This window comes from Microplitis mediator, chromosome 6 (assembly GCF_029852145.1).
Source record: "Microplitis mediator isolate UGA2020A chromosome 6, iyMicMedi2.1, whole genome shotgun sequence".
Lineage (NCBI taxonomy): Eukaryota > Metazoa > Arthropoda > Insecta > Hymenoptera > Braconidae > Microplitis > Microplitis mediator.
In genome coordinates, this window is record NC_079974.1 from 1,800,045 (window position 1) to 1,828,041 (window position 27,997).

Sequence of the window (27,997 nt, forward strand, 5' to 3'; positions counted from 1 at the left end):
TGACAATAACTTTACCGTGTATTATTATTGATTATTATTTTATAATTTTCATCAAACAGAAACACAAACATACAATCCGCGTCATTTGGATAGCCTCACCTATTTTTTTCAATATCTGATTCTTAATCAAAATTTTTTCTTCCTTCCGCAAATCATAAAAGTAATAGTTACATCCATCAGGCCCATCTAAATTAAATTTCATTTCATCTGAAAAAATTACTCGTAGCCATTTATCTATCCGTCATATGTTCTTTTACAAATAAAAGTCGTGGCGAAATGTGTTTTTGATTCAAAGCCGATTTTTTTTTTTAAATTTCATTCTCTTTAGATGCTTTGCCCGTCTTAACACTCTTGTTACAGTTGAAATAGATGCTGTTGTTCCAACTTCTGCTGCTATTTGCTTCACAGTCTTAATGGAATTAGATGCCGCGCGAATTATCATTCGACGTTCCCTTGGCGTTGTTGCGAATTTCGTTCGACCTTTATAATTTTTTCCGTAGTTTTCATTGTTTTTCACGAAATTATTAATAACTTTAGCACTTCTATTCACTCTTCTAACGATTTCACGATAAGATAAATTTTGATCAAGTAAAAAATTGATTTTAATAATTTTTTCAATACTTAAAATTTTATTGCGCGCCATTTTATATAGAAACCAATTTTGGTGTTTTAAATCGATTTTAATTTATTCACTACGCTATAAAATTACAACATAATAATTCGAAAATGAATCGTATTAGTTCCTTTGCGCAATAAATTTGACTGAGGTTATCCATGTGACGAACTGCCGACCTTGGCATGCCTCCCTCACGATGTCCTCGCTTTGTTTCCCGAACACTAATAACATATCTTGTTCTGTCTTAAATAAGTAATATAAAATATTCAGATAACTTTATATATCAGCGAGTAAAGAATCAGTTATTGAAAAAAAAATAGGTTAGGCTATCCAAGTGACGCGGACTGTATGAAAAAAGAGGAAAAAAAAATAAGCCAAGAATAATATGAAGTTTACAAATAAATTGCCTCAATAATAATAATAATATAATAATTTTCATTTTATAATAATCGAATTAATTGATCTTCATATTAATTGTGCACGTATAGGATGAAATAAATAAAAAATATAAGAATAAAATCTCAAAAATTAAAAACTATCTTTTCTTAAGTGCTCAATAAGTTAAATAACATTTACAAAAAATTTGATTTTCAAATTATGAATTCTAATCATTCTCATGGAATATTAATTTTATGTAACTCATGCCTGAAGAATACGCCGCTGACTAAAGTCAGCCTCATAAAATTTGATAGTAACACGCAATCATGTCTGATTGGTTGAAAGTGTCATTTGATCTATATTACATCACTTATTTTTACTATAAGTCATGAAATTTTATTGAAATAGGCGGAGCATATCCCCACTCAATAATTCAAACTACTAACGAATCTATTACTTCTCTCAGGTTTCGTCACTTAATTTAGCTGCCTTATTAACGTCACCAAAATCTCGACTGCGTATGCGCATTTAATTCATCAGCTTACGCATGCGCAGACCAATGCAATGTCAGTTAAATTTTATAACCTTACATATTTCTGTTAATTGGTTCGACATAACACCCAGCCCTGGCGAAACCGAATTACGGTATTTTTACGGCAAAATTACGGTATATTTGCAGTAAGGTCGTAAAATTGCGGCAAGCCTGCGGTATTTTACCGTAAACTGAAGTATTGCACTGTAATAAATATAAAAATAAAAAAATATACGGTGCCTACGGTAAGAATGCTGTATTTTACAGTAATTCACTGTAAAATATCGTAAATTACTTTACATTACTGTAAATTGCGGCAAATTTGCCGTAGAAATACCGAAATTTGGATCCGCCAAGGAAGTTAAGTTTTTAATGAGTTAACTTTTATTAAACCTTGGTCGCGTGCATTTTCCAGCCGAGTTAGGTCGCATGGTGAGCGTTTCGCCGCCGTATTAAATTGAACGCGCTGTTGCCAAATTTCGAACCGTGACTTTTATAAGTTTTCCCAGTATTAAAAAATTTATTTGTTTAATAAGAAAATTGTTTACAAATATTTAATATGAATGAAACTAGTAATATTAAATAACAATTAAGTTGTAAATAAAATAATGAAAGCAAAAACTAACCTGAAAACTCACTTTACTTTCAATAGGTGTGCCTATTCTACATGTGGTAAAACAGACTAAAATAGCGGTAAAGAAACTTGGCAACAGCGCAGTTTGAAAAAGACTCGGGCATTTATTCGCACCGGGTGGCGGAACGCCGCTTTCTCATACTCGGTCTCGGATATTAAAATTTATAAATATTTTCCAAGTGTTTTTATGCTTGTAAATAGCGTTAAAATTTTCAAAGTTCAAAGAAGGAATGAAATTTTTTTCAAAGCAATTTTGAGAAAAAAATCAAATGCAAAAAAGGCGGCGCCACGATCATTACGCGACCGACGAAGGGTTAAGTGAATATTAAACAAAGTATGAAATTCCAAAAAGTATAAATCTTTTTTACCAAAAGTGAAGTAAGTTATTTTTATAACTCCGACTGCAGCCGATGACTTTAGACATTTAACGGCTTTTTTTTCGTGTACCCATTACCCAAATTATTGCATACATCTAGTGACATCGAGAATTATACTCTTGTATGTTAGCAACATTCGTTTCGCTCGTTTGCGTGCCGTGAAACTAGAGTATAATACCGATTCCACAAGATGTATAAGATACTATTAAAGCCCTGATTCGTTTGTTTGTTTCTTCCATGATTCTGTCACAACACCATTTAATTGATGGGTAGTTTCGGCAGGTGCCCGAGCAAATTGTATAAATAATTGTTCTAATGTTGAGGATAAGACAACAAAGTCTTCAATGCAGTTAAAATCGTTTTTCAATTCATTCATAACTGCATACATAGCAGTCCAGGTTACCGTCGGATCGGTTATGTGATAACCGATAAATCCCGTATTTTCATCCGTAAGCTTGCAGGTAAAATTGGACTCAATCTTAATTTTTATCAGGTCAATATGTGAGTTATTGTGATCTGGTGAAAGTTTTATATGAATATTATAACCAGCTCCAAATCGTTGTTTCAACTCTTGACTAGCTCCGACACAAACTAATTGCCCTCCTACCATAATTACTAAGCGGTTGCAGAGGACTTCACATTCTTCCATGCTGTGCGATGTTAGAATTATTGACTGCCCACTATTTTGGCATGCCTTGAGTGTGTTCCACAAAGATCTTCTGGCTGCTGGATCTACACCCGTCGTCGGTTCGTCCATCAGCACAAGCGGAGGGTTACCGATAAGTGCGATTGCGATATTCAACCGACGTTTATTCCCCCCGCTGTAAGTTCCACTTGGCTGACTAGCACAAGCTGTTAAATTGAGCTTTGAAATCCACTTGTGTACAGTCGAGTCAATTTGAGAGTCTGGTATTCCTCGAAGTTTAGCAAATAGATACAAGTGATCCCATGAATTGAAAGTGTCAATTAGCGCATCTTGCTGTGGGCAATAGCCCATCTGCATAAGATATTTTACGCGGTCAGTTGAAATATTGCTGTCTTTTAAATACATTGCTCCGTTACTTTGGATTGAATCGCCCGTTAGCATTCTAAATGTCGTACTTTTTCCTGCTCCATTAACTCCAAGCAGACCAAAACATTCACCCTCTTTAACTCTAAAAGTAATTCCTTTAACAGCATGGAATCTACCATAATATTTTTCTAATTCTTGAACGAGAAATATGTTCTCACTTTGGTATAAATTATTTTTAACTTTTTTCACAAGCCTTGAAATTTCGTCATTAACGATGAATTTTTCCTTCAACACCATTTCGTCTATTCCAACAATATTTTTATTTGCCTTTCGTCTTCTGAAAATTGCTAACAATTCACCGAATAATTTCAATTCTAGCAACGAAATAATCGTGAAGAAAATTATTGGTAAGCAGCTAAGATATATCATACTTTTACGAAGACTGGGGAGGATATCATGTAATTCGTCGAAGTAAGACAAAGGCTTCTTACATACACCGTCAAAACAATCCATGCCACAACATGGATCCATACCACTTATACAAGACACTTCTAATAATTTATTAGGCATTCGTCGGCATCGTGCATTTTGAGCCAAAGCATTGTGGAATGAAAGATGTCCGTAAATGAAACTCACGTGAGGAATAAGCAAAAATAAATTACTTTGAATTTTACGGAAAATCTTGAACGCGTCGTGTTTCAATTCCATTGAAAAAGCGAATAAAATCAATTCAATTGCAGCTGAAATTAAGATTAGTATTGTTAATACTTTTTTTTATTTAATACTAAGAAAATTTTTAATTACTTACTTAGTACTAATGGTGCGACGCATAAAGCTATCATCGTTGAATTTAATGTTTTCTTCAAAAAACTTGTTAGGTAAACGAAGGGCAGAACGCTTATCCCAAATAAAAGTAGCAACCCAATGAAAATCACTGAAAAAATTAATACATTTATATTTACACTGATTTTTAAAAATATTCCATTCAAAAAGCTCTGACTTGAATTTTAGTAAAAAATATACCCGATGAAAAAAGATTTTATACAATTGTATAGAATTATATATCAATTATATATGGACTATATATAATTATATATAGACTATATATAATTGGATAGAAAAAATGGCCTGATCCAATTGTATACAATTTGTATAAAAAATTGTATACAATTCTATACGAATTGTATACAATTCTACATAATTATATACAATTCTATACAATTCTATATATTGCAATTATATAGAAATGTATATAATTATATAGAATTGTATATAATTTGTATAAAATTGTATATAATTATATAGACTTGTATACAATTTGTGTAGAATCGTATACAATTTCTATACAGTTATATACAATTGGATCGGGCCATTTTTTGTATGAAATTTTATACAATTGTATAAAATCTTTTTTCATCGGGATTTGTATAGAAATTGTATACAATTCTATACAAATTGTATGCAATTCTATATAATTATATACAATTCTATGTATCGCAATTATATAGAATTGTATATAATTATATAGAATTGTATATGATTTGTATAAAATTGTGTATAATTATATAGACTTGTATACAATTTGTATAGAATTGTATACAATTTCTATACAGTTGTATACAATTGGATCGGGCCATTATTTGTATATAATTTTATACAATTGTATGAAATATTTTTTCATCGGGTAAAGTTATAAAAATTATGATATTGCAATCGGAAAAAAATTAGTGTTAAGCTCGTTTTTTTCTAGTCAAAGTTTTTAACTTCCCGCTAAAAAAATTGAAAATTTTCAAAAAAAAGGGAAGTTATTGTTTGCGGTCCGATTTTCAAGATTCGAATTTCTATCAAATCTTGACGTTTTGAGGTTCTATAGGAAGCTATTCTGACTAATTTCCAAATGATGTAGGAGTGTATGTATGCGTGTATGCATGTACGTACGTATATTCGTTTTTCATAAGTTTCTGACTGTTAGTTTTTTTATAAGAATCACGAACGCGACTTGAAACTCATACTTCTTATTGCTCGCAATGTTAATGATCCGAACTTTGTTTATAAATATCTCGAATTAGAGATGGTCAATCAACTTCAAATTTTCATGTTAATTGTATCTAGGACTCTTGATAAGTAAGCAAAAGACCCAGTTATTGACCCTGGCCCAGTTTCTGACCTTTTCAACTTTTTTCTTACTTACTTAAAAAACTATAACTTTAAAAAGAAAATCAATTTTTTCTTGAATTATTGTAATTTACTCTGAGCCTAATTAATGGCAATTTAAAAAACATACAAAGTATTAACTGAATAAAAACAAATATTTTAGCCATAAGCGGCTGAGGAAGACATTTTTTAAGTAGAGTTTAAACAGTTTACGTTAGGAGGTACGACGATTGAATCTGTGCACTAATTATCATGTAAGTCAAAAAATTTAACTAAAAATAGATGGATAGATCAATATTTAATTGAAATTAATTTTAATACATTTATAAAACATATTAAAATGAGTTTTGTTGTTGCAATTAGAGGCCCAATAACTAGGCTCAATTTTAAAGGTATGGTAGAGTTGTTGACCCTAAAATTATAACTTACTGCGAGCGAAGTTATCTGTTTAATTACATGTCTATAAAATGTAAAAATAGCAATATTTATAATTTTCTTAAATTATTTTCTACTATTATTCACAACACAGTGATGAATTAACATTAAATATTCATTTTTAAAAATAAAAGATCATAATTAGATCTTGAAAGTACATATTTTTGGAGTGATAAAATTATTGTAAAAATGATGTCAATTTCGATAGTATTTAAATTGTTATGACTCTTTTAGTTGAATAATATTTTTATTATGACTAAATTAATTTTTTTATTGTGTTTTTATTCAAGAGTTTAAAAAAAAAGACAACGAGCTACGATGAAAAATAATGAGAACAGGCGCTAGCTAAAGTGACTTTAATTATTTATATTTTAAATATTGAAAAATTATGTTTTTGTTATAATAAATATTTAATTTATTTATCTAAATAATAATTTTAGTTTATTGAAACTTGGTAAGTACTTCATAACCTAATCATAGTTTGTGTAATTTGAGGCCCAGAAACTAGGCCACTGTGAGGGTCAGAAACTGCGACCTGAAAAGTTCTGAGGGTCAAAAACTAAGTCTCTGAATGTCAATTTTTAAAACGTCAATTTAAATTATTAATTGAATTGAAATAAATATTTTACGCGCATGACTTTATTTGACAAATCATAAACTAGTCGATAGAATTATTATTTTTCTCATTAAATTAAATCTTACATTAATTATTTCTACTATAACTCCAACCGTCACTCGAAAAAGATCAGAAACTGGGCCCCTCACTTTATGAAAGATTTTAGAACCTTGACACTAAGTCCATTACCCGACAACTACCTTAATTGAATACGATCTTTTTAACTCAAATTACTAATCACAGCCTTTTGAATTCTGTTAATTTTTTTTTGAGATGAAATAACCCGATGAAAAAAGATTTTATACAATTGTATAGAATTATATACCAATTATATATGGACTATATATAATTATATATAGACTATATATTAGGGTGGGCCAAAAAAAGTGACTATTTTTTTTTTCTTTAGTTACAGTGAAAATATTGTTTGAGATGATGAAAAAAAAATTCTATTAAAATTTGAGCTCTTAATATTAATATTAAGAGGTGCCTATTTGCAATTCTCCATTTCCCATTTAAATAACATGGGAAAAAAAAAATTTTATTTTTTTATTTTTCTAGCTCGGCATTCGCACGTCATATAAATAAGTCCGTAGCATATTCTTGTAGAGAATTTAACGCTCTACAAAAAAGGTCTCTTATCATTTTTTGATAAATCCATCCATGCGAAAGTTATCGGAGCTGCAAGTCAAATCTATAATACATTTCCAGATCTTTTTACTTTTCCAGCAAAACTATCAGACTTATCAAAAAATGTCATAGGGTCTTTTTTATAGACAATTTTATTTCCTACAAATTTGTTGTAATAAAGTTTATTCAAATTCCGCATTGTTTTTTAGTTATTTTCATTTTAATCTTAAGTTCTCAGAATAGAGTAGAAGACTATTATTTTTATGAGCTTGGCATTAAAATGAAAATAACTAGAAAACAATGCGGTATTTCAAAGAACTTCATAAAAAATAATTTGTAGGGAATAAAATCGTCTATAAAAAAGACTCCATGACATTTTTTGATAAGTCTGATAGTTTTGCTGGAAAAGTAAAAAGATCTGGAAATTTATTATAGATTTGACTTCCAGCTCCGATAACTTTCGAATGGATGGATTTATCAAAAAATGATAAGAGACCTTTTTTGTAGAGCGTTAAATTCTCTACAAGAATATGCTACGGACTCATTTATATGACGTGCGAATGCCGAGCTAGAAAAATAAAAAAATAAAAAATTTTTTTTCCCATGTTATTTAAATGGGAAATGGAGAATTGCAAATAGGCACCTCTTAATATTAATATTAAGAGCTCAAATTTTAATAGAATTTTTTTTTCATCATCTCAAACAATATTTTCACTGTAACTAAAGAAAAAAAAAATAGTCACTTTTTTTGGCCCACCCTACTATATATAATTGGATAGAAAAAATGCCCCGATCCAATTGTATACAATTTCTATACAGTTGTATACAATTGGATCGGGCCATTTTTTGTATATAATTTTATACAATTGTATAAAATCTTTTTTCATCGGGAAAGTTTAAGAAATAAAATTTAAATATAAACTTACATATTTCTTGCAGTTGATAGTATTCAGTTCCTAATGTCTTGTCGATAGAAACAAACGTTACTAGAAGTAATAGCACGGAAATAATATATTGTATTATGTCAAATAAAAATGTCGCTCCCCAGTACATCAATGTCGGAGCACCAGTCATTATTTGTAGCTGTTTTATTCCCGATAACGATTCCGTTAAAGGCTGAGTAACATACATAGCAATCGCCGGGGCTAAAAATACAATCATAGAAAGAGTAACATCAGTATTAAGCATTGGCGCTTGTTTCAATTTATCAATATCCGGAAGTGATTGTGCAGATGCTTCGATTCTATAATTGCTGTTGTTTGTAAGCACTTTTATCAGCGTGTTAGTAATGGTATTAATAGTTATCGGTACACTGAGGAGAGCACTGCCCGAATAAAAACCATTGGCTTTAATGTTATCATTGGTCCCATTGAATTCCGCAGACACTATCATCTTATTTCTATAAGCACTCAGGTCATTGGTTGCGAACCTCAATAGACTATCAGTAAGACTCAAATTTGATGAGACTATATTCGCAGTACCTTTAAAATACTCAATAGTGTCTCTGTACTTGCTGCCGAAAATATTATTTTCCGTGTAAACTAATGCAGTTGAATGGTAATAATTATCCAAAGTTAAAGGCGTTGATTTACTAGACCCAGAAGATACTCCATGATCCAGCAAAATTAATACTGCCGCAAAACATGGAAGCAATAAACTTATCAAAAAATTCCATGGATTTTTACGGGCAAATATTATTTTTTTAATTAAAAACCCTTTGAACGTCTGGGCGTAGTAAGCAAATCCTTTATTTTTATCAAACGATCTTATTGGATCACTCGAATCTACGACGTCATTGTTTTCGCGAGTGACTTGTAAAAACACCTGTTCCAAAGTTATCATGGATACGCTGATTCCTGTTATTCCTAATTGTTTTTTCGATGATTCCAATTTATCTAATGCCTGGGGTAAATTGTCAATATGTGGAATAATTAATACTGTTTTTCCATCGTTTTGATTTACAACTTGTACTGTAACTCCTATTTCATATGAAACATTTGTCACGTCGAACCAGTCTTCAGTAGATAAAGTTATTTCTATGTGACCGTTCCCGTACAATTTTTTTAAAAACATCGATGTCCCGTAGCATTTTGTTTTACCGGAATGCATAATAGATATCCGGTCCCCTAATATGTCGGCTTCTTCCATGTCGTGGGTACTGATTATTATTGTCTTCTCACCTCGCATTTTTAGTATAATATCCCAAACTTCACGTTTACTTTCAGCATCCATCCCAGATGTCGGTTCATCTAAAATTAATACACTGGCATCACCCACGACAGCCATCGCTAAACATAATCGTCTTTTTTGACCTCCGGAAAGTTGATTAGGGAACGCATATTTTTTTTCAGTTAAATTAACTTTGGATAATAATGAATCTATTTCGTGTTCAAGCTGCGATTTTGTTTTTGTCTTTCCTTTCAATGTACCGAAGAACATCAGTTGCTGATAGACATTCAAGTCTGGAAAGACCATATTTTCTTGAGGACATAAACCGATATTACTACTAATCACGTCTGGATTCGTTATAATATTTTTCCCGTTAATAAATATAACGCCTTCGGTCAAATCAGTCAGTCCAGACAAAATTGACATCATTGTAGTTTTACCGGCGCCATTGTGACCGAGTAATGCAGTTATTTGACTTTTATAAAAATCCAATGATACCCCCTTTAGTGCGTAAACTTTTGTATTTCGAAACCAATCTGTTGTATATGTTTTCTTTAATCTTCGAATTCTTATTCCTGGTTCGAGACTACCTTCGGGCACTACTTCGAATTCTTTTTTATTAGCATGAATATTTTCGAAAATTATTTCATTTTCATTGTTATCTACTTTATTAGATTTCTTTTGCTGAAAATATTATTAAATTAGTTACATCATTTAGGAATATATGAGTAATAAATAAGCACATATATGATAGGGCGTTCCGTGCTAAATTGGACAGATTTGTGCTCAGAAAAAAAGGATTTCTTGGCGCAGGAAATATTCTGCGTTATAAATTAAGACAAAAATTTTCTTAGAACTAGAAAAAATTTCACGATGCAAGAATTTTTGCTTTAAAAATTTTTTATCGCTCGAAGAAAATTTTTATTTTCAATTTATAATGCAACAAATTTCTTAGGGCAAGTAAAATTTTTATTGGAACAAGTTGAATTTCTTTGCGCCGAGATATTTTTAACTTCCCGCTAATAAAATTGAAAATTTTCAAAAATTCGGGAAGTTATTGGTTTCGGTCCGATTTGCAAAACCGAATTTCTATCGGATTTTAACGTTTTGAGGTTCTAGGAAGCTATCCTGACTAATTTCACGATAATGTCCGAGTGTATGCATGTGTGTACGTACGGACGTATGTATGCATGTAAATATTCATAACTCTTGAACGGATGAACCGATTTTGATCTTTGAGGTGTCATTCGACGCAGCTTGTTAATATCTTGAAACTGTAAAAATTTGAGCTTAATCGGTAGAGTGCGTTCGGAGACATTTCAAAAATAAAATTTTTTCAAAAATGTTTTATTTGGATAACTTTTAATTTGCTCGATGGATTGATTCCAAAATCTAATCAGCTCTAAAACTTTATAAGCCGCGTCGAATGCCACCTCAACCATCAAAATCGGTTCATTCGTTCAAGAGAAACCGTTGACGAAAGTATTCAAAAAAAATTTTTTTTTTGTTTTTTTTTTTAAATTTCTCAAAAACGACTCGATAAATCAATTTCAAAATTTGATCAGCCTTAGAACTTGATAAAACACGTCGATTGCTGCCTCAACCATCAAAATCGGTTAATTCTTTCGCGAGATATCGTGAGAGAAAGAAATGCTAAAAAATGTTTTTTTTTAAGACAATGGCATACAAACGTATTATCGAGCTCAACGAGCTCGAAAACAGCGGGAAGTTTTGGGGCTGGTTCGTAGGGTTAACCGATAGACCGATTTTTTTTTCAGTGTAACCTTTAGTTTTAAATTTCGTTTGACGTGCATAATGCATCAGCACTTTTTTGTAGAGAATTTAATTTCCTACGAAAGTTGACTAGGCGGAATTTAAAAAAAAAATTTTTCATAGAGTTAATAACGAAAAACTAAAATGAAAAATTTTCGCGTGTATTTTAAATGGGAAGGATGACCCCCCTTTGTGATAGCTCAATTTTAAAGAAATCTGGCTGAAATTTTGTGAGGATTATTTTTATAATATGAAGTAACTTTTGAGCTCATAAGACGTTAAAAAAAAATTATTTGTTTTTTTTGGGACACCCTACACGGCGAGAAAAATCTCGTCAAAACAACTGAACATTTCGTTACTACAGCTATACTATCTATAGTCAACTTTTTTTACGATATTCTGTATAGTCATTTTGGCGATCCAAGTATCGTCGCAGCGTAACGTCCAAATGGCAAACTATTGTCATTATAGGTATCCGAAGAAACGCTACTAAGACAATCTTGTAGATAATTTTGGATAAAAAAAAATTAATGTAAATTGAAAGATGTTAAGTTAAGAATACAGCCTCATTAACCATTTCTTATGATATGTTTCAATATTCAGGCTCAGTGACTTATATTGATTTTTTAAAGTTGAAAATGTCAATCCGCGCTTAATATAAATCTATTAATTATAACAAAGCAAAAAAAAAATTATTTGGAAGCATTAAAATTTTTTTACATTGGAAAATAATTATTAAAATCAGTCCGTAAAAACTATTGTGATTATACAATAAGTACGCATCTATTTCAATTAGATTATCTTAATTATAATAACCGAAAAGCTTGTTAAATTCTAATAAGAAATATGTGACACAACGCTCACAAAGGTTTTTTGGTGGTTAGCTTGACATTTGCTTAACTGCGCAAGTTCCACGTTCTTAATCAACGATGTTACGATCCATCGTATCGTCAATATAACGATATGAATACGTACTGTGACAAAACGATAACCTATTTTGTCAAAATAACTGAATCTCGATGGCAACTTTTCGGAGTATGTCTCAAATAAAGAAATGAATTATCATTGGAGGACAAACATTGAATAGTTTACTTAACGATACTATAGATCAGTAATATAAATAAGGATGTTGTTAAATTAACTATACGTATTGCAATAATCAACAAATTAATAGTTATTTTCACAATCAACTGTTCGATTATACTTTAAATCGCTAAAATGACAAAATTTTTCTCGCCGTGTAATGGTAATAGATGTCATACATTTCTTTCCGTGTAAGATACACTAATGCAAAAAATTAAAGGAGCAGAAAAATTTTATAAATTTTTTAGTGATTTTTGGAAGGCTGTAACTTGGTGAAAAAAAATCGTATCGAAAATTTAAAAAAAGCATTTTATAGCTTGAAATCTCTAGTTTAGGTGTATTTTTTTCAAAATTTTTTAAAAGCTCCGATTATTGCGCAAACATGAGAAATACCGCGAGCCAAAAAATTTCTAAATTTTTTTTTTTTTTCCGAAGAGCCTACGGACCGCGGAAAAATTCTTTCAACTAAACGAATGCATACATCGTTTAGCAAATTTATTCAGCTTCAATTTGGTTTTTTTCTTAACCTCGTAGGACGATTTGTGGCAGAGATATCAGCCTTCAAACAGAAAATGATCCTTTTGGCTTTGATCTTCGATATTTCAGGTACCAATGATCGCACAGAAAGTTGAAGGGCGGCGTTGAAAACTTGAATAAATTCCCTACAAGACCCTGTCATCATTTTTTAAAAAAAAAAATTTTTTTTATTTTTAATATCCATTAGAAGAAAGTACAGAAAAATGACTTTTTTTGGTTTTTTAGTAAATCAACCGCTACTCTGCAAATATCGATAAAAAAAATAATGTTGCCAGGGACTTTTTTAGCTTAATGTACCCCCAAGACCCCTGTAAATTTTTAAATTGATCTATCGAACCGTTTTTTGGGAATCATCGATCAAAGTTTAGCTAAACAATTAAAGGAGCAAGTTTTGTTCCTTTAATTGTGTAATCATAATCAAAATGAAAAAATTTTTTTTTTTTCGACTTTTCTCAAATTTTTGCGTTGGTAACTCAGCAAATGCAAGGAAATGACAAAAAAAATAGAAAATTTCCAAAAAATGTCAAAAAAAAATCAAAGAAAAAAAAAAAATTGAAACTCGTTTTTTGTGTTCTAAATTTTTTTTTTGACATTTTTTGGAAATTTTCTATTTTTTTTGTCATTTCCTTGCATTTGCTGAGTTACCAACGCAAAAATTTGAGAAAAGTCGAAAAAAAAAAATTTTTTCATTTTGATTATGATTACACAATTAAAGGAACAAAACTTGCTCCTTTAATTGTTTAGCTAAACTTTGATCGATGATTCCCAAAAAACGGTTCGATAGATCAATTTAAAAATTTACAGGGGTCTTGGGGGTACATTAAGCTAAAAAAGTCCCTGGCAACATTATTTTTTTTATCGATATTTGCAGAGTAGCGGTTGATTTACTAAAAAACCAAAAAAAGTCATTTTTCTGTACTTTCTTCTAATGGATATTAAAAATAAAAAAAATTTTTTTTTTTAAAAAATGATGACAGGGTCTTGTAGGGAATTTATTCAAGTTTTCAACGCCGCCCTTCAACTTTCTGTGCGATCATTGGTACCTGAAATATCGAAGATCAAAGCCAAAAGGATCATTTTCTGTTTGAAGGCTGATATCTCTGCCACAAATCGTCCTACGAGGTTAAGAAAAAAACCAAATTGAAGCTGAATAAATTTGCTAAACGATGTATGCATTCGTTTAGTTGAAAGAATTTTTCCGCGGTCCGTAGGCTCTTCGGAAAAAAAAAAAAAATTTAGAAATTTTTTGGCTCGCGGTATTTCTCATGTTTGCGCAATAATCGGAGCTTTTAAAAAATTTTGAAAAAAATACACCTAAACTAGAGATTTCAAGCTATAAAATGCTTTTTTTAAATTTTCGATACGATTTTTTTTCACCAAGTTACAGCCTTCCAAAAATCACTAAAAAATTTATAAAATTTTTCTGCTCCTTTAATTTTTTGCATTAGTGTATAAAGGCAGTAAGTGAACTTTTTCTAAGCACAGCAGATACAATTACCAAATTAAAAATCTTAAGATAAAAAAACCATACAATTTGGCACGGAATGACCCGTATTTATATAAATAAATAATTACAAACCTGAAAACAATAAAATGGACTACGCCGAATCCCATATTTCCCAGGAAAAACATTATATACATAAATTGTCATGAAAAAATGGAAAATAATACCTAGTATCGAAAAAATTATTAGGACTCCGATACTTCCTTCAGGTGCTCCCGTATTAGAACCAGTCGTAAATAAATTTGACCAATGAATACCAGTTACTAAAATTAAAAAAAAAATAATTACTGAAAATTATACTAAAAAAACTTCAAAAAAATTAAAATTTATCAATCTCAATATACATACATTTACTTTCGTAGTCTGTAAGCTCTGAAAATATTTTTTTCAATATGAAATTAGGAGAAAAAATTCCAGCGTATAAGAAAAATCGTTCAACTGTATATCCACGCACGAAAATTGCCAAGATATTCATAAGAGTTGTGACCATAAAAGTTACGAATATCCCGTGTGACGCTAGAATATAATTAGAAGTCAATTAATTAATGTTTTGTAATTTTAAAAAAAATTTTGATACTTTGATAGACATACGTTTCCAAAAATATGATGAAATGTGGTATCCAAAAGTGATGACATGACAAGCGTGTATAAACAAAGCGATCCATACAATGAATGCATCTCCATAAAGTAAAAATGGCCTTACTCTGGGGGGCATGAAATGTTTCAAAAGTACAACTATTGGTAATAAATAACTTGTACTGTATATCGCACCACTTACTAGCCAACTCAACAAATTCATGCGAGTTTTTAAGCCATTTACGGACATAAGAATCTGAAAATATTTCAAAAATTATATTGTTAAAATTTTATTTGTATTCGAATGGCCAAAAAAAATTCAATTTTCATTTAAATATTTTTTTTGACAGTTAAAATTATACAAGTTTAAATAGAAAAAGTAACAAGACTGAACCCATGTCGAAATTCATTTAATTTTTTTATGGGCCAGTTAAGGAAATACAATTTTCAGGAAAATCCATTTCAAGTTTCAAATATTTAAGCCGAATTATAAACAAGCGAAAGATAAATTTAGTAATTAATGTTCAGATGTAAATGTACTTAGCAAAATATACACTAGGGCGTTTAAAAAAAAACAAGAATTTATTTTTTGTGGGAACCAGGCTCAAAAGTTTCGTTTAGATGCCAAAATAGGCCTCTGAAAATATGAGCCCTTAATATTAATATTAAGGTTGTCCGCATCGCATTTTTCGATTTCCCATAAGAATAACAGGAAAAAAATTTTTTTTCTTCTGATTTTTGAAACTAATGAACCATAAATTGCATTGTAATGTTCATCAATTTTTTTTGTAGTGAATTAAACGCTCTACAAAAAAAGTATCCTATCATTTTTTGATAAATCGATCTGTTCAAAAGTTATTGGAGCTGGAAGTCAAATCTACAGTAAATTTCGAGATCCTTTTACTTTTCCAGCAAAACTATCAGACTTATCGAAAAATGTCAAAAGACCTTTTTTGTAGACAATTTTATTCCCTACAAATTATTTTCAATAAAGTTCATTCGAATTCCGCATTGTTTTCTAGTTATTTTCATTTTAATGCCAAGCTCATAAAAATTATAGTCTTCTAATCGATTTTGAGAACTTAACGTTATGATTGCATTAGTGCTTCAATTAATTTTTTTTTATATTTCATAATCCAACAACAAATTAAAAGTGATTTTTTAATCTTTAATTTAATATCTTTGAATTAAAAATAATTTTTTAATTTTAAATTCTCTGTTTACACTGAAAATTATTCAAAAAATTTAATTCTTAAATGTCTCAACTATGAAAGATCTTTTTATTTCAAATTCTATTATATCTGACGATCAAGAGTAAGTTTAAAAATATTTAAACTTGAAGGTCAAGTAAAACAGTATTCTTTCCTGTTATAAGTGCTGTCAAATTTTTGTCTTGATTACTTATCTGATTGCGTACCGTATCTGAATTGAAAAGTAATTTCCAATTTTTGATCTCACGTGTTTCAATTAACAAGTAATTTTTTAATTTTTAATCCCACGTGTCTGAATTAGAATTAATTTTTGAAATTTTAAACCCGCGAGTTAATTTAAAAACTAATTTTTAAATTTTTAATCCCACGTGTCTGAATTAGAATTAATTTTTGAAATTTTAAACCCGCGAGTTAATGTAAAAACTAATTTTTAATCCCACGTGTCTGAATTAGAATTAATTTTTGAAATTTTAAGCCCGCGAGTTAATTTAAAAACTAATTTTTAAATTTTTAATCCCACGTGTCTGAATTAGAATTAATTTTTGAAATTTTAAACCCGCGAGTTAATTTAAAAACTAATTTTTAAATTTTTAATCCCACGTGTCTGAATTAGAATTAATTTTTGAAATTTTAAACCCGCGAGTTAATTTAAAAACTAATTTTTAAATTTTTAATCCCACGTGTCTGAATTAGAATTAATTTTTGAAATTTTAAACCCGCGAGTTAATGTAAAAACTAATTTTTAATCCCACGTGTCTGAATTAGAATTAATTTTTGAAATTTTAAGCCCGCGAGTTAATTTAAAAACTAATTTTTAAATTTTTAATCCCACGTGTCTGAATTAGAATTAATTTTTGAAATTTTAAACCCGCGAGTTAATTTAAAAACTAATTTTTAAATTTTTAATCCCACGTGTCTGAATTAGAATTAATTTTTGAAATTTTAAACCCGCGAGTTAATTTAAAAACTAATTTTTAAATTTTTAATCCCACGTGTCTGAATTAGAATTAATTTTTGAAATTTTAAACCCGCGAGTTAATTTAAAAACTAATTTTTAAATTTTTAATCCCACGTGTCTGAATTAGAATTAATTTTTGAAATTTTAAGCCCGCGAGTTAATTTAAAAACTAATTTTTAAATTTTTAATCCCACGTGTCTGAATTAGAATTAATTTTTGAAATTTTAAACCCGCGAGTTAATTTAAAAACTAATTTTTAAATTTTTAATCCCACGTGTCTGAATTAGAATTAATTTTTGAAATTTTAAACCCGCGAGTTAATGTAAAAACTAATTTTTAATCCCACGTGTCTGAATTAGAATTAATTTTTGAAATTTTAAGCCCGCGAGTTAATTTAAAAACTAATTTTTAAATTTTTAATCCCACGTGTCTGAATTAGAATTAATTTTTGAAATTTTAAACCCGCGAGTTAATTTAAAAACTAATTTTTAAATTTTTAATCCCACGTGTCTGAATTAGAATTAATTTTTGAAATTTAAAACCCGCGAGTTAATTACAAACTAATTTTTAAATTTTTAATCCCACGTGTCTGAATTAGAATTAATTTTTGAAATTTTAAACCCGCGAGTTAATTTAAAAACTAACTTTTAAATTTTTAATTTCACTTGTCTGATTAAAAATTTTTCAAATTTTTCAATTCAAGTTGTTGAATTAAAAATTAATTTCGTAATTTCAATTACGGATTAAAAATTTAATTTTTAATTGCAAATATTCTCATTAAAGAATTCGCAACCCTGGTTGAAAGTCAGTGCATATTTTTAAAAAGTGGGTGACACTGAGAATGCCCTCAAGTAAATAAAGTTTGAATTATGAAATAAATTTTAATTACACTTACATTAATACCAATAAATTTTTCATTAGCTGGGAATGATATTTCTACACACAATATTATGAGAAATACCAGTCGGGCTAGTTCTGCAAATGTATCCCCAGTAATAACAGCGTCTTTATTAACTTTAATGTATGGAGGATATGGCATTTGTTGTATTGTTATCTATAAAAAAATTTTTTTAATTTTTCGAGTCAATCATTTTTTTTTTTTATTCAAAAAATTAAATAGAAAAGTAAATTACCTCTGGAATATTGAATTTGGGCTCCGGTACAGTTAAATTAATATAAGATTGGTCTAGGCACATTTGTACTTGAACCAATGGTACCTTTAAAAATTGAAAATTAGCTTGAATACTATTTTCTTCGGAATCGAATAACTCTGATGGCATCAACGAGGATACTCGTAGTTTATATTTTAGAAGTGTACTATTTCCAAAAGATTCAAAAATAATCCCAACACATTCTGGTGGATATTCGGATGTTGAAAAATCACGTTGAAGTTCGGCGATCAGATTATCCTCATCTTTTGACCCAACGACATCTACGAAAAAATATCAGTAATTACTTGTGTACTCATTTGGAAATTGTGATATCATTCATGATTCAAATAAAACATATATGATCAATGAATGAGTTAGTCGGTATGTTTTTATGAGAAGAGATAAATAATTAAAAGTTTTGAAAATCTATGAGTGCATGAATCAAACCGTTAGATATTAATATAAAATACAGTCGCGTCGCGTTATAAGTCCGTAGGCGTTATAAGTCTATAGGGGTCTAGGGGAATATAATTCTAAGAATTCTTGTACCCCCACTTTTTTTCAGTAGTCGATTATACTTCCCCTACTTTACAAATGTGTGAGTGTATGTGATTATTTTCATACTCGCGTTATGAGTTCACCCGATTTATGTCCATAATTATTAGTCCATTAATTTAAAATTAATTATTTAACTATTTATCAGGGTTGCAAAAAATGCATTTTTTTTTTTAAATGCATTTTCGATATAATTGATTAATTAAAATTAAATGTTCAATTTAAAATTACTTTAATTATTAATTTTTTCATAATTTAGTATTTGATCAGATAATAATTATCCATTTCTCTTCAAATTCAAAAATTACGATAAGATACATTAGTCATTTTTTATTTAATTAAAAATTAAAAGAACGTACATTTACTATTTTTTAAAAATTAATTAATTAAATTTTTTCCATTATCCATTTTTTAAGAATAGTATATTACACACCTAGGGAAGTAAAGTAAGAAATGTCTCAGATCACATGTAATTGTTGGCCGAGGCGAAGCCGAGGTTAACAAACATGTGATCTGAGGCTTTCTTATTTACTTCCCGAGGAGTGTATGCTATTTTTTTGCTCGACGAAGGCAGAAAGGGGCAACTTTGTTTAGCGCAGCGGGCCGAAAGTTGACGCTTTCTGCCCGTCGAGCAAAAAATGGATTAATTAAATCTTTTCCATTATCCATTTTTTGAGAAATGAAAAATAAAAGAAGTTTCATTAATCTATTTTTTTTTTAATTAAAAATCAAAATACTTATAATTATCCATTTAATGAAAAATGAATAATGCAAATCATTTGAATTATTCATTTTTTTTAATAATCACAATTTTAATTTTTTTGATTGAAAAATTTGCACTACAGAACGCGAGGAAGACTTATCTCTGAGTTCATTTGTTTTAAAAACTTGTAATTTCATTATATATATATCTATATATATTTCTTAAATTTGTTTAAAAATGAAAAAAAACTTAATTTAAAAAATGTTTTATATGTTAATTATTGATTTCTAAAAAAATTAAGTGTTTCTTTTTCTACTAAATAATAAATATTGTATTATAATGAATAGTTGAACGATTCGTCCTTTCAAAACTAATAAATTACAATACTTTTAATTATCCATTTTCCAAACTATTAAAAATTAAAATACTTTTCATTATCCATTTTTTGTAAAATTAACAATTAAAACAGTTTTAATTACTTATTTTTCAAAAAATTAAAAATTAAAATAATTTTAATTACTTATTTTTCAAAAAATTAAAAATTGAAATACTTTTAACTACCCATTTTTCAAAAAATTCAGAATTGAAATACTTTGAACTACCCATTTTTCAAAAAATTTAAAATTGAAATACTTTCATTTTACATTTTTTTCAAAAATGGTTAATTGAAATACTTTTAATTAACCATTTTTGACAAAAATTATCATTTAAATCGTGTCAATTAACAATTTGGGATAAAATAATGCAGATTCTATGATTATTATAGAAATAATATTTATTAAATATGTTATTAAAAGTTATATTTTGTATTTTAATTAAAAAATAACATTTAATTCGTCTCACTAACGTTCCGGTCTCATATCAAGGGACTGAAATGTTTTTTTTTTTAGTTCATAGAGTTAAAAATAATTAAAACAATAAGTCAAGTTCTGAAAACTAAATTAAAAGTTACATCTCAATAATTCGAAAAAAAAAATTTTCGAAAATTTTAAACACCCACTACCTCTAAACGTACACTGAAAAAAAAAAAATTTGGAAAATCCAAAAGTGCACGCCTCGAACGCTCATATTATAATAAAATTAATTATTAATGTTTTTTCTTCATTGCAAAATTTTTTAATAAACATCTAGACATTCCTTATTTTTTTTTTTTTTAATTTAGTTAATTGGAAAACAGTTGGCAAGTCGATTTGTCACACGATATAATAAAAAAAAAAAAAAATTTATCTGATGGTAAAGTGAAGCCTTATAATATCAGCAAAGTTTCATGATAATCATGCCTACTTATATTTGTGGGGGAAAAATGGCGGATTAAGCATTAGTAAACATAGTCAGTTTTCAGTTTTTAATTGATAATAAATGAACGAGAAGGACTACAGTAGTAATATTTAAAAGGCTTCTATTCTACTAAAATCTGAAGCTATTGAAAAAAAAATTGGACTGATTAATTGAGTTTTTCGAGAGATATCTTGCTCACACACAGACATCCCAATTGACGTCCAACTGGTCTCATGTTAAATAATTTTTTTCTTATTATAGTGTAGCTTAATGAAATTTTCAATTAAATCCAAATTATTCTTTAGAATTTTCTCTAGACATTGGTATACTTTTTTTTCCACAGAGATGATTTATGAAATTAGCAGAAATGATTAAAGGTAGGAAAATCCCGTTTTCACGACAAGTCGATTATAGAGCACAACCTCTCCCGCTATCGCGTCCGAGGCGTGCAATTTGCTACCGTAACAAAAGTCAAGATTACGCAGCTATGTGTAATGATAACAAAACTATCTTGGTTAACGCAACAAAGTGACATTTGTTGTGGTAAGTAAAGTGAAGTTGCTGATTTAACAAATAATATGTGTTGAAGAAAACTTTTCGAATACGCATAGAATTTTCTCCATCTAATACATTGCTAAGGCTGATAGTCAGTATGGGTCATAGTTGTAAACGTGATACTTAGCTCAATGTAGACAGACAATTATTTTCCAGATAACAATTGTGAACAAATAAATAATATTTTGCTCAACACATGTCATTTGTTACAACGGAAATTTCACTTTACTTGCCACAACACATATCACTTCGTTGCGTTGACCAAGATGGATTTGTTTATATTAACAAATAGCTGCGTAATCTTGACTTTTGTTACGGTAGCAAATTTTTTTCAGTGTATTAACCGCTAAAAGAATAATTATATTAAATTTCATCGTGATCCATAAAAAATTGTGGTCATTGTATATTCCATATATATAAACTTAACAATGCAAATGATATTAATTGTGATGATCAAACAATTTATAAATTTTTACTGTATCAATATAGAAATATAAAACTGTAAGCTTAGAATTTTATTTATCAAATTTGATCGATACTGATATCGTGATATCACGTTCAACAGTAATGTAGACTCACTAATCAGACTACTTATCGACATTATTGAAAGCGTGATCAACACTAATCACTTTTGACAGTCCTGATTAAAAACTCTGATTAAATCCGATTGAATCTGATTGAAACTCAATTGGATTTTTGTCAGATTCAATCGGAAACAAACATTCAATCAGAATTACTCAGGAGCGTTTCAAATATCCGATTGAAATTTTTTAACCAGATTCAATCGAAAAACAATAATTTTTTTTTCGATTAACTTTCCGATTCCCGATTAACACTCAATCGGTTTCATTTGGAAATTTTCGATTAAATCCGATTGAAACTGATCGAAAGTCAATAGGAAATTTCTGATTAAACCTGATTAGAATTATTCAATCGGAATTTTCAATAAGGGAGTGCTGTAGACTCACTAATCGGACTATTAATGATCACTAATAAAACACTATTCAACCCTAGTCATTTCCAGTAATGTTGCAAGATTCACTAGTCGGAGTACTGTTCATCGCACTAATAAACATTTATGAGCACAATGTTTTCATTACCCGGGTAAAAAAAATTATAGGGGAGGGTGGGGCAGAGCGGCCCCCCTGAAATTTTGACCAAAAAAAAATTTTTTTTTTTTTCGACTGATTACTATAAGTCCGATATGTTTGCGCATTTTTACCCCTACGCATGACATTTGGGGCAAAATGGACAAGCCCAAAATTTTGAAAAAGTGATTTTTTCGTATTTTTATCGTCAAATTAAAAAAAAATTATTATAATTCCACATTTCTAGCCCTACGCATAACACCTGGGGCAAAATGGACCAACCGAAACTTGCGAAAAAATTATTTTTTCATATTTTTCGGCCGTTTCTTTATGTAAGAGGCAAATTTGGTCACTAAAAATTTATAAAAATTAAATTTTTTTTTTTAGTTGATAAATTTTTTAAATAAAGTAAAATTATAGAATTTATTTTTTTTTTTATTAAATAACAATTAGTAATTAAGGTAATCAAGAGTGAACGATTTTTTACGCTTTAAAAAATTGTTTTCGAGTAATATAAAACCAAAAATAGTTGTCAAGAGAAAGAAATACATTCTTAATGATGAAAACAATTTAAAAAAAAAAAAACGAAAAAAAAAATTTTTTTTATCACTTTTTGAAGGGGGGCCGCTCTGCCCCACAAAAAAAAAAAAAAATTTTTCAGAATTTTGGCAAAATGTCCATAAATTTATTCGAAATAGGACAAAAGTAAAGTGATCATATGGTTGAAAGCCACAAAAAATAATAATTGGCTTAGGGGGGCCGCTCTGCCCCACCCTCCCCTATATAATTTTATGTAATTATATCATGGTAACTACGGATTTTTGAAACTGAAATTCCCTGACTTTTCTAGGTATTCCAGTCAAATAATTAGAGAATTCCCTGACCATATGTAGTAATATTAAATCATTGGAACTATTTTTTCAATTCAAAATAAAATGGTATAAGTCAGTTCAATAAATAATCAATCATTGCCGTTCAATGAAACTTTATTTTATTATTTGTCATTGACTATAGGTTTTTTTTTGTTTAATAAATGAATAATTTTTTATTTTGGATTTTAAATCCATGTTCTAGTATAACTCACTCTATAAGAAAATAAATTTTTCGTTTTCACTAGAGTAAATTTCATAAATTATAATTTTCTATGTATTCAAGAAATTTATTTACTTCAAACTTTAAAGAAACATTTTTCCTTTTTCCCAGGTAAAGACTTATAAAGAAAGATATTGTCCTCAACCTCTCTGACTTCGGTATAATTTGAGTATAAATCGTGCTTGGAATAGATATTTTTTCAGTATCATTTAAGTATGAAAAATTCAAAAGCATACCCAAAACATGAGACGATTTGAGTATAATCTGGGTATGAATTGGGTATAATTTTTAAAACATATCGAAATATTTATCAATTTCTACTATACCGGAAATTAACCCAAAAGAAACTTAAATTTTCGGTATAAATAAATTCGCTAGGGGTTAAAAAAAAATTTTAAATACTTTTTGAGGGGAGGGGGGGGGGTAGGGTTTTTAAATTATTTTTTTAAAATTTTTTTTAAAATTTTTTTTCTGAATGAACAATATGTCAAGAATATTGTGTACAAATTTTAAATCAATCCGAGTAAAACTAACGGAGTTACAGCGTTTCAAATGACCGGCCGGTATATCTGATTCTTAGATCTGCCCGACCTGCCCCTACATACCCCTAGTAGAAATCAGCTGCAATTTTCTTTGTTCTTCCGAATCCCTTTCTCCGGCTGTGTGTCTTTCAAAGGATGTAAACTGATGACTCAATATAAGTATAAAAATTCATATTCTTTGATTGATAGTTTATTTCAAATTTTCACGAATAAAAAACTTTAAATGGATTTTCCCGAAAACGTTATTTTTAAAGTCCGTAAACATCATAACTCAAAATGTACTGAACCGATCCCTTTGAAAATTTGAACATTACTTCTTCAGATAAATCAACAGGTAACTACGAAGAGTTTTTTTTTGTTTTTCATTTTTTTCTATTTTTTAATAAAAAATTAACCGCGATTTTTTGAGCTAAAATCGCGTTTTTCACTTCCAAGTGCTGCAAAAAATCGAAAAAAAAAAAAAAAAAAACTCTTCGTGGTTACCTCGAGAAATACATCAACTTAAAAATGCATATCAATTTTTTTTTTTTCCGATGATCCGGTAACGAGTTATGATGTTCACCGCAAAACGACTTTTTTTCGAGGCGCCTCCGGAGATTCAACGTCACCGGCTTATTAATCAATATTTTTCGTTGAAAATTTTTTCTGATATTCTTTAAAAGTTGTACAATAATATGTGATTAAGTTTAATGAAATTATATTACTCATCTCGCCGGGAAAAAATCACAAAAATATGCTTTTTTTTCGCCTTTAAAACCCTACCCCCCCCCCCCCCCCTTAATGCGTTTGAATACTTTTAATTCGCCCTTCTTATGGACATTTAAGATTGCAAATCGTTTCTTTTAACCAGGGATGTAATTACATATAATTATCTATAATTGAATGGATAATTATATGTAATTATGTTGGGTCATTTTTCACATATTATTATAAATCATTATTTTAGCCTGGGTAGTGTTAATTAATTTTTTTCTACCAGGAAAGTAAGATTTCCATGAAATTTACTAAAAAATATAAAATTGTGCTGAGGAAGCCAATTATTAAAATATATTTTTAAATAAAAGTAATTTTTTATTACCTGTAGCTTTTAATTTAAGACACTCTCTTGTAGATTTCATAAGTTTATCAGTATAGTTGTTCCGGGGTGTATATCTTATGTACGTTCCAGACATTGAAACATCAGATAATAGCTGAGATTGAGTTCGAATTTCATAGTACGTATTATGAGGGACACGTGTAGGTGTACTATCGATCATTAACTGAATATTTTCTCCAATTAAAAACAAAACAATAGGAATTATAATCTGAACAATAACAGATTGGGCCCAATGTTTTTTCCGGACTAGAAAATTTTTTTTAAGTAACAACAAAAAAATCTTCGTTTTTTCACCCATTATTAATTTCTTTCTTTCTTCGTATGTATCAATTTTTGTCCTTAAAAAATGTCCAGAAAATTATTCTAATCACTCACAGTCCAATAGATGTTGAAATCGCTGGAAAAAAATGAATTATTTTAAATTTATTTTAGAAATTTTTAAAACTAACACATTTATCCATATTCTTTTTAAGACAAGAGTCATAAAAATAACAAATTTTGAATTATAGTTTTGCGTTAATGTCGAATTTAATACTCCAAGACAAGATACCTCACGAGTAAAAACTAATTAAATAATAGATGATGTTTAGTGTAAATAATTATTCAAGGTTTTTCTTTTTTTTTATATTTCCGTATCGTTATCTACTTAGGTGATAAAATGTATTGATTACTATTTCAAACGATAACAATAAACATCCATGACGTTTTATAGATAAATTGTTTGTACGTTGGTTTAAAGTTTCTCATTAACATTACCTGTGACGGAAACAATTTTCGTCTAGCCCAAAAAGGAATAGATTAGTTTACATTAAGCAATTAGTGACTAATTGGTATAGTCGAAAGAATGCAGTAATTTTCTAATACATAAATACGTTCAAAAATATTGACGTCATTTCTACATGTTGGTTACTATTTATGATCCTGAAGTTAGTTATCTGACTAGTAATTTTCAGATTTCTTTGAAAATGATAAATTATTAAAAAAAAAATATTTTAAGAATTGCATCTATAGTTTTTAAAATTTTCTACATGTACATTTTTTTTTTTATTGTAATAGATTTGTTGAAAAAAAATTATAAAATTACTAATTGTTTGTTAACTTCAGGATTATAGTTCGTCGATGATTGAAAATTTTCGGATTTTTTTTTTTCAACAAATCAATAAAAAAAAAAAAAAATATACCCGATGAAAAAAGATTTTATACAATTATATATAAATTGGATACAAAAATGGCCCGATCCAATTGTATACAATCTGTGTAGAAATCGGATCGGGCCATTTTTTTTATCCAATTTATATATAATTCATATATAATGCATATATAATTTTATACAATTGTATAAAATCTTTTTTCATCGGGTACAAATCCCTTAATAAAAGAAACGATTTAAAACGATTAGAAAAGAAAAATTTTAAATACTTTTTAATGCTTTTAAATACTTTTAAATCACCCTTCTAATGGACATTTAACATTGCAAATTATTTCTTTTAACAAGGGATATAGAAAATTAAAAAAACTGTGCAATTTTTTTGAATAATTTTTTTTTTAGATTCATCATTTTGATCAAGATCCAAAAATTATTAGACGGCTAATTTTTTAATGATACTGAAGTTTGCCATGATAGTAAAGTTAGCAGACATTTTGAAATTGAAAAAATTTTTTTTTAACGGATATATAATGAAAAAAAAATATTTCTAAAAAAATGCACATATCGGAAATTTCATAAACTATACGTGCAATTTTTCAAAATATTTTTTTTTAATATTTACTTTTCTGTTAAAAAAAATCAAAAAATTTTTAAATGTCTGCTAACTTTATTGTCATAAGTTTGCCAACATCTAATACTTTTTATTTAGAACGATAAATTATAAAAAAAAACGTAAAAAACTTCAGGATCATGTTTGTTATTAAAATTTAAACCACGAATATTTACAAGCAAATAATTGTATCATTTTAAATGAGTATGAATGTAAGACATGACAATTTAAAAATTTTGAATTAATCAATTAATTAATTAATTAAAATAATGCAATTGAAAAAAATGCGCATACTGATTTTTTATTTTTCAAATTTTCTTCTTACGTTTTTTTTATTTTGTCAAAAATTTAAAAAATTGACAATTGTCAGCAACATTCACACTCATTTATTTAAATTTATAATTTATAAGTTGAAAAAATAAAACGCTCAACTTAAAAGTTTGAATATCGTTTCTATAGAAACAGTTGTTTGTTTCTATATCGACTAACGATAAAAACAACAATTTAAACTTAAATCCAATAAGGAATTGACTAATAACATTTTTAGTGATTGAAAATTATAAAAAAAGTTATATACTTATTAGTACGAACGTAGAAAATAAACTTATCGTAATTTGAATTCGAATACGTGGGATTTAAAAATACTAAATGATTATTATCGTTTGAAATTTTAAACAGCTACTGATAGAAAGTATCTTAGAACAGTAATAAAAAAATAGTGACTTACTCATTGTTTTTTGTTGTCAGCAATTCTTATCTCAGCAGATATATTCCATTAATGTTTATAATATTTACTTTTGTTCGTATGACCATGATGAATTCAAAATATTTTAAATCCAAGAAGTTTCATATCCTATGTGCCTGCCTTTGAAATATATAAAAATATGTATAAATATGAGTATCGAGGCTCGGTGGCCTGTGAGAGACTAGAGACTGTATGAGTGTGAGGCGTGACACTAAAGACTAAAGTACTGTTGCGAAGAAA

General features: G+C 28.6%; 1 protein-coding gene across 1 annotated transcript; it reads right to left on the reverse strand.

The window, feature by feature from the left end:
• Nucleotides 1-191: 191 nt before the first annotated feature.
• On the reverse strand, nucleotides 192-27,952 carry LOC130669303 (retinal-specific phospholipid-transporting ATPase ABCA4-like). Its single transcript, XM_057472103.1, has 10 exons — nucleotides 27,740-27,952; nucleotides 25,238-25,652; nucleotides 18,329-18,627; nucleotides 18,091-18,249; nucleotides 15,042-15,282; nucleotides 14,799-14,966; nucleotides 14,526-14,713; nucleotides 8,311-10,237; nucleotides 4,358-4,483; nucleotides 192-4,289 (listed from the first exon to the last, which is right to left on the reverse strand). Exons 2-10 carry the CDS (start codon nucleotides 25,551-25,553, stop codon nucleotides 2,743-2,745), a joined length of 4,971 nt encoding a protein of 1,656 aa, XP_057328086.1. The 5' UTR covers nucleotides 25,554-25,652; nucleotides 27,740-27,952; the 3' UTR covers nucleotides 192-2,742.
• Between the last annotated feature and the right edge of the window lie 45 nt (nucleotides 27,953-27,997).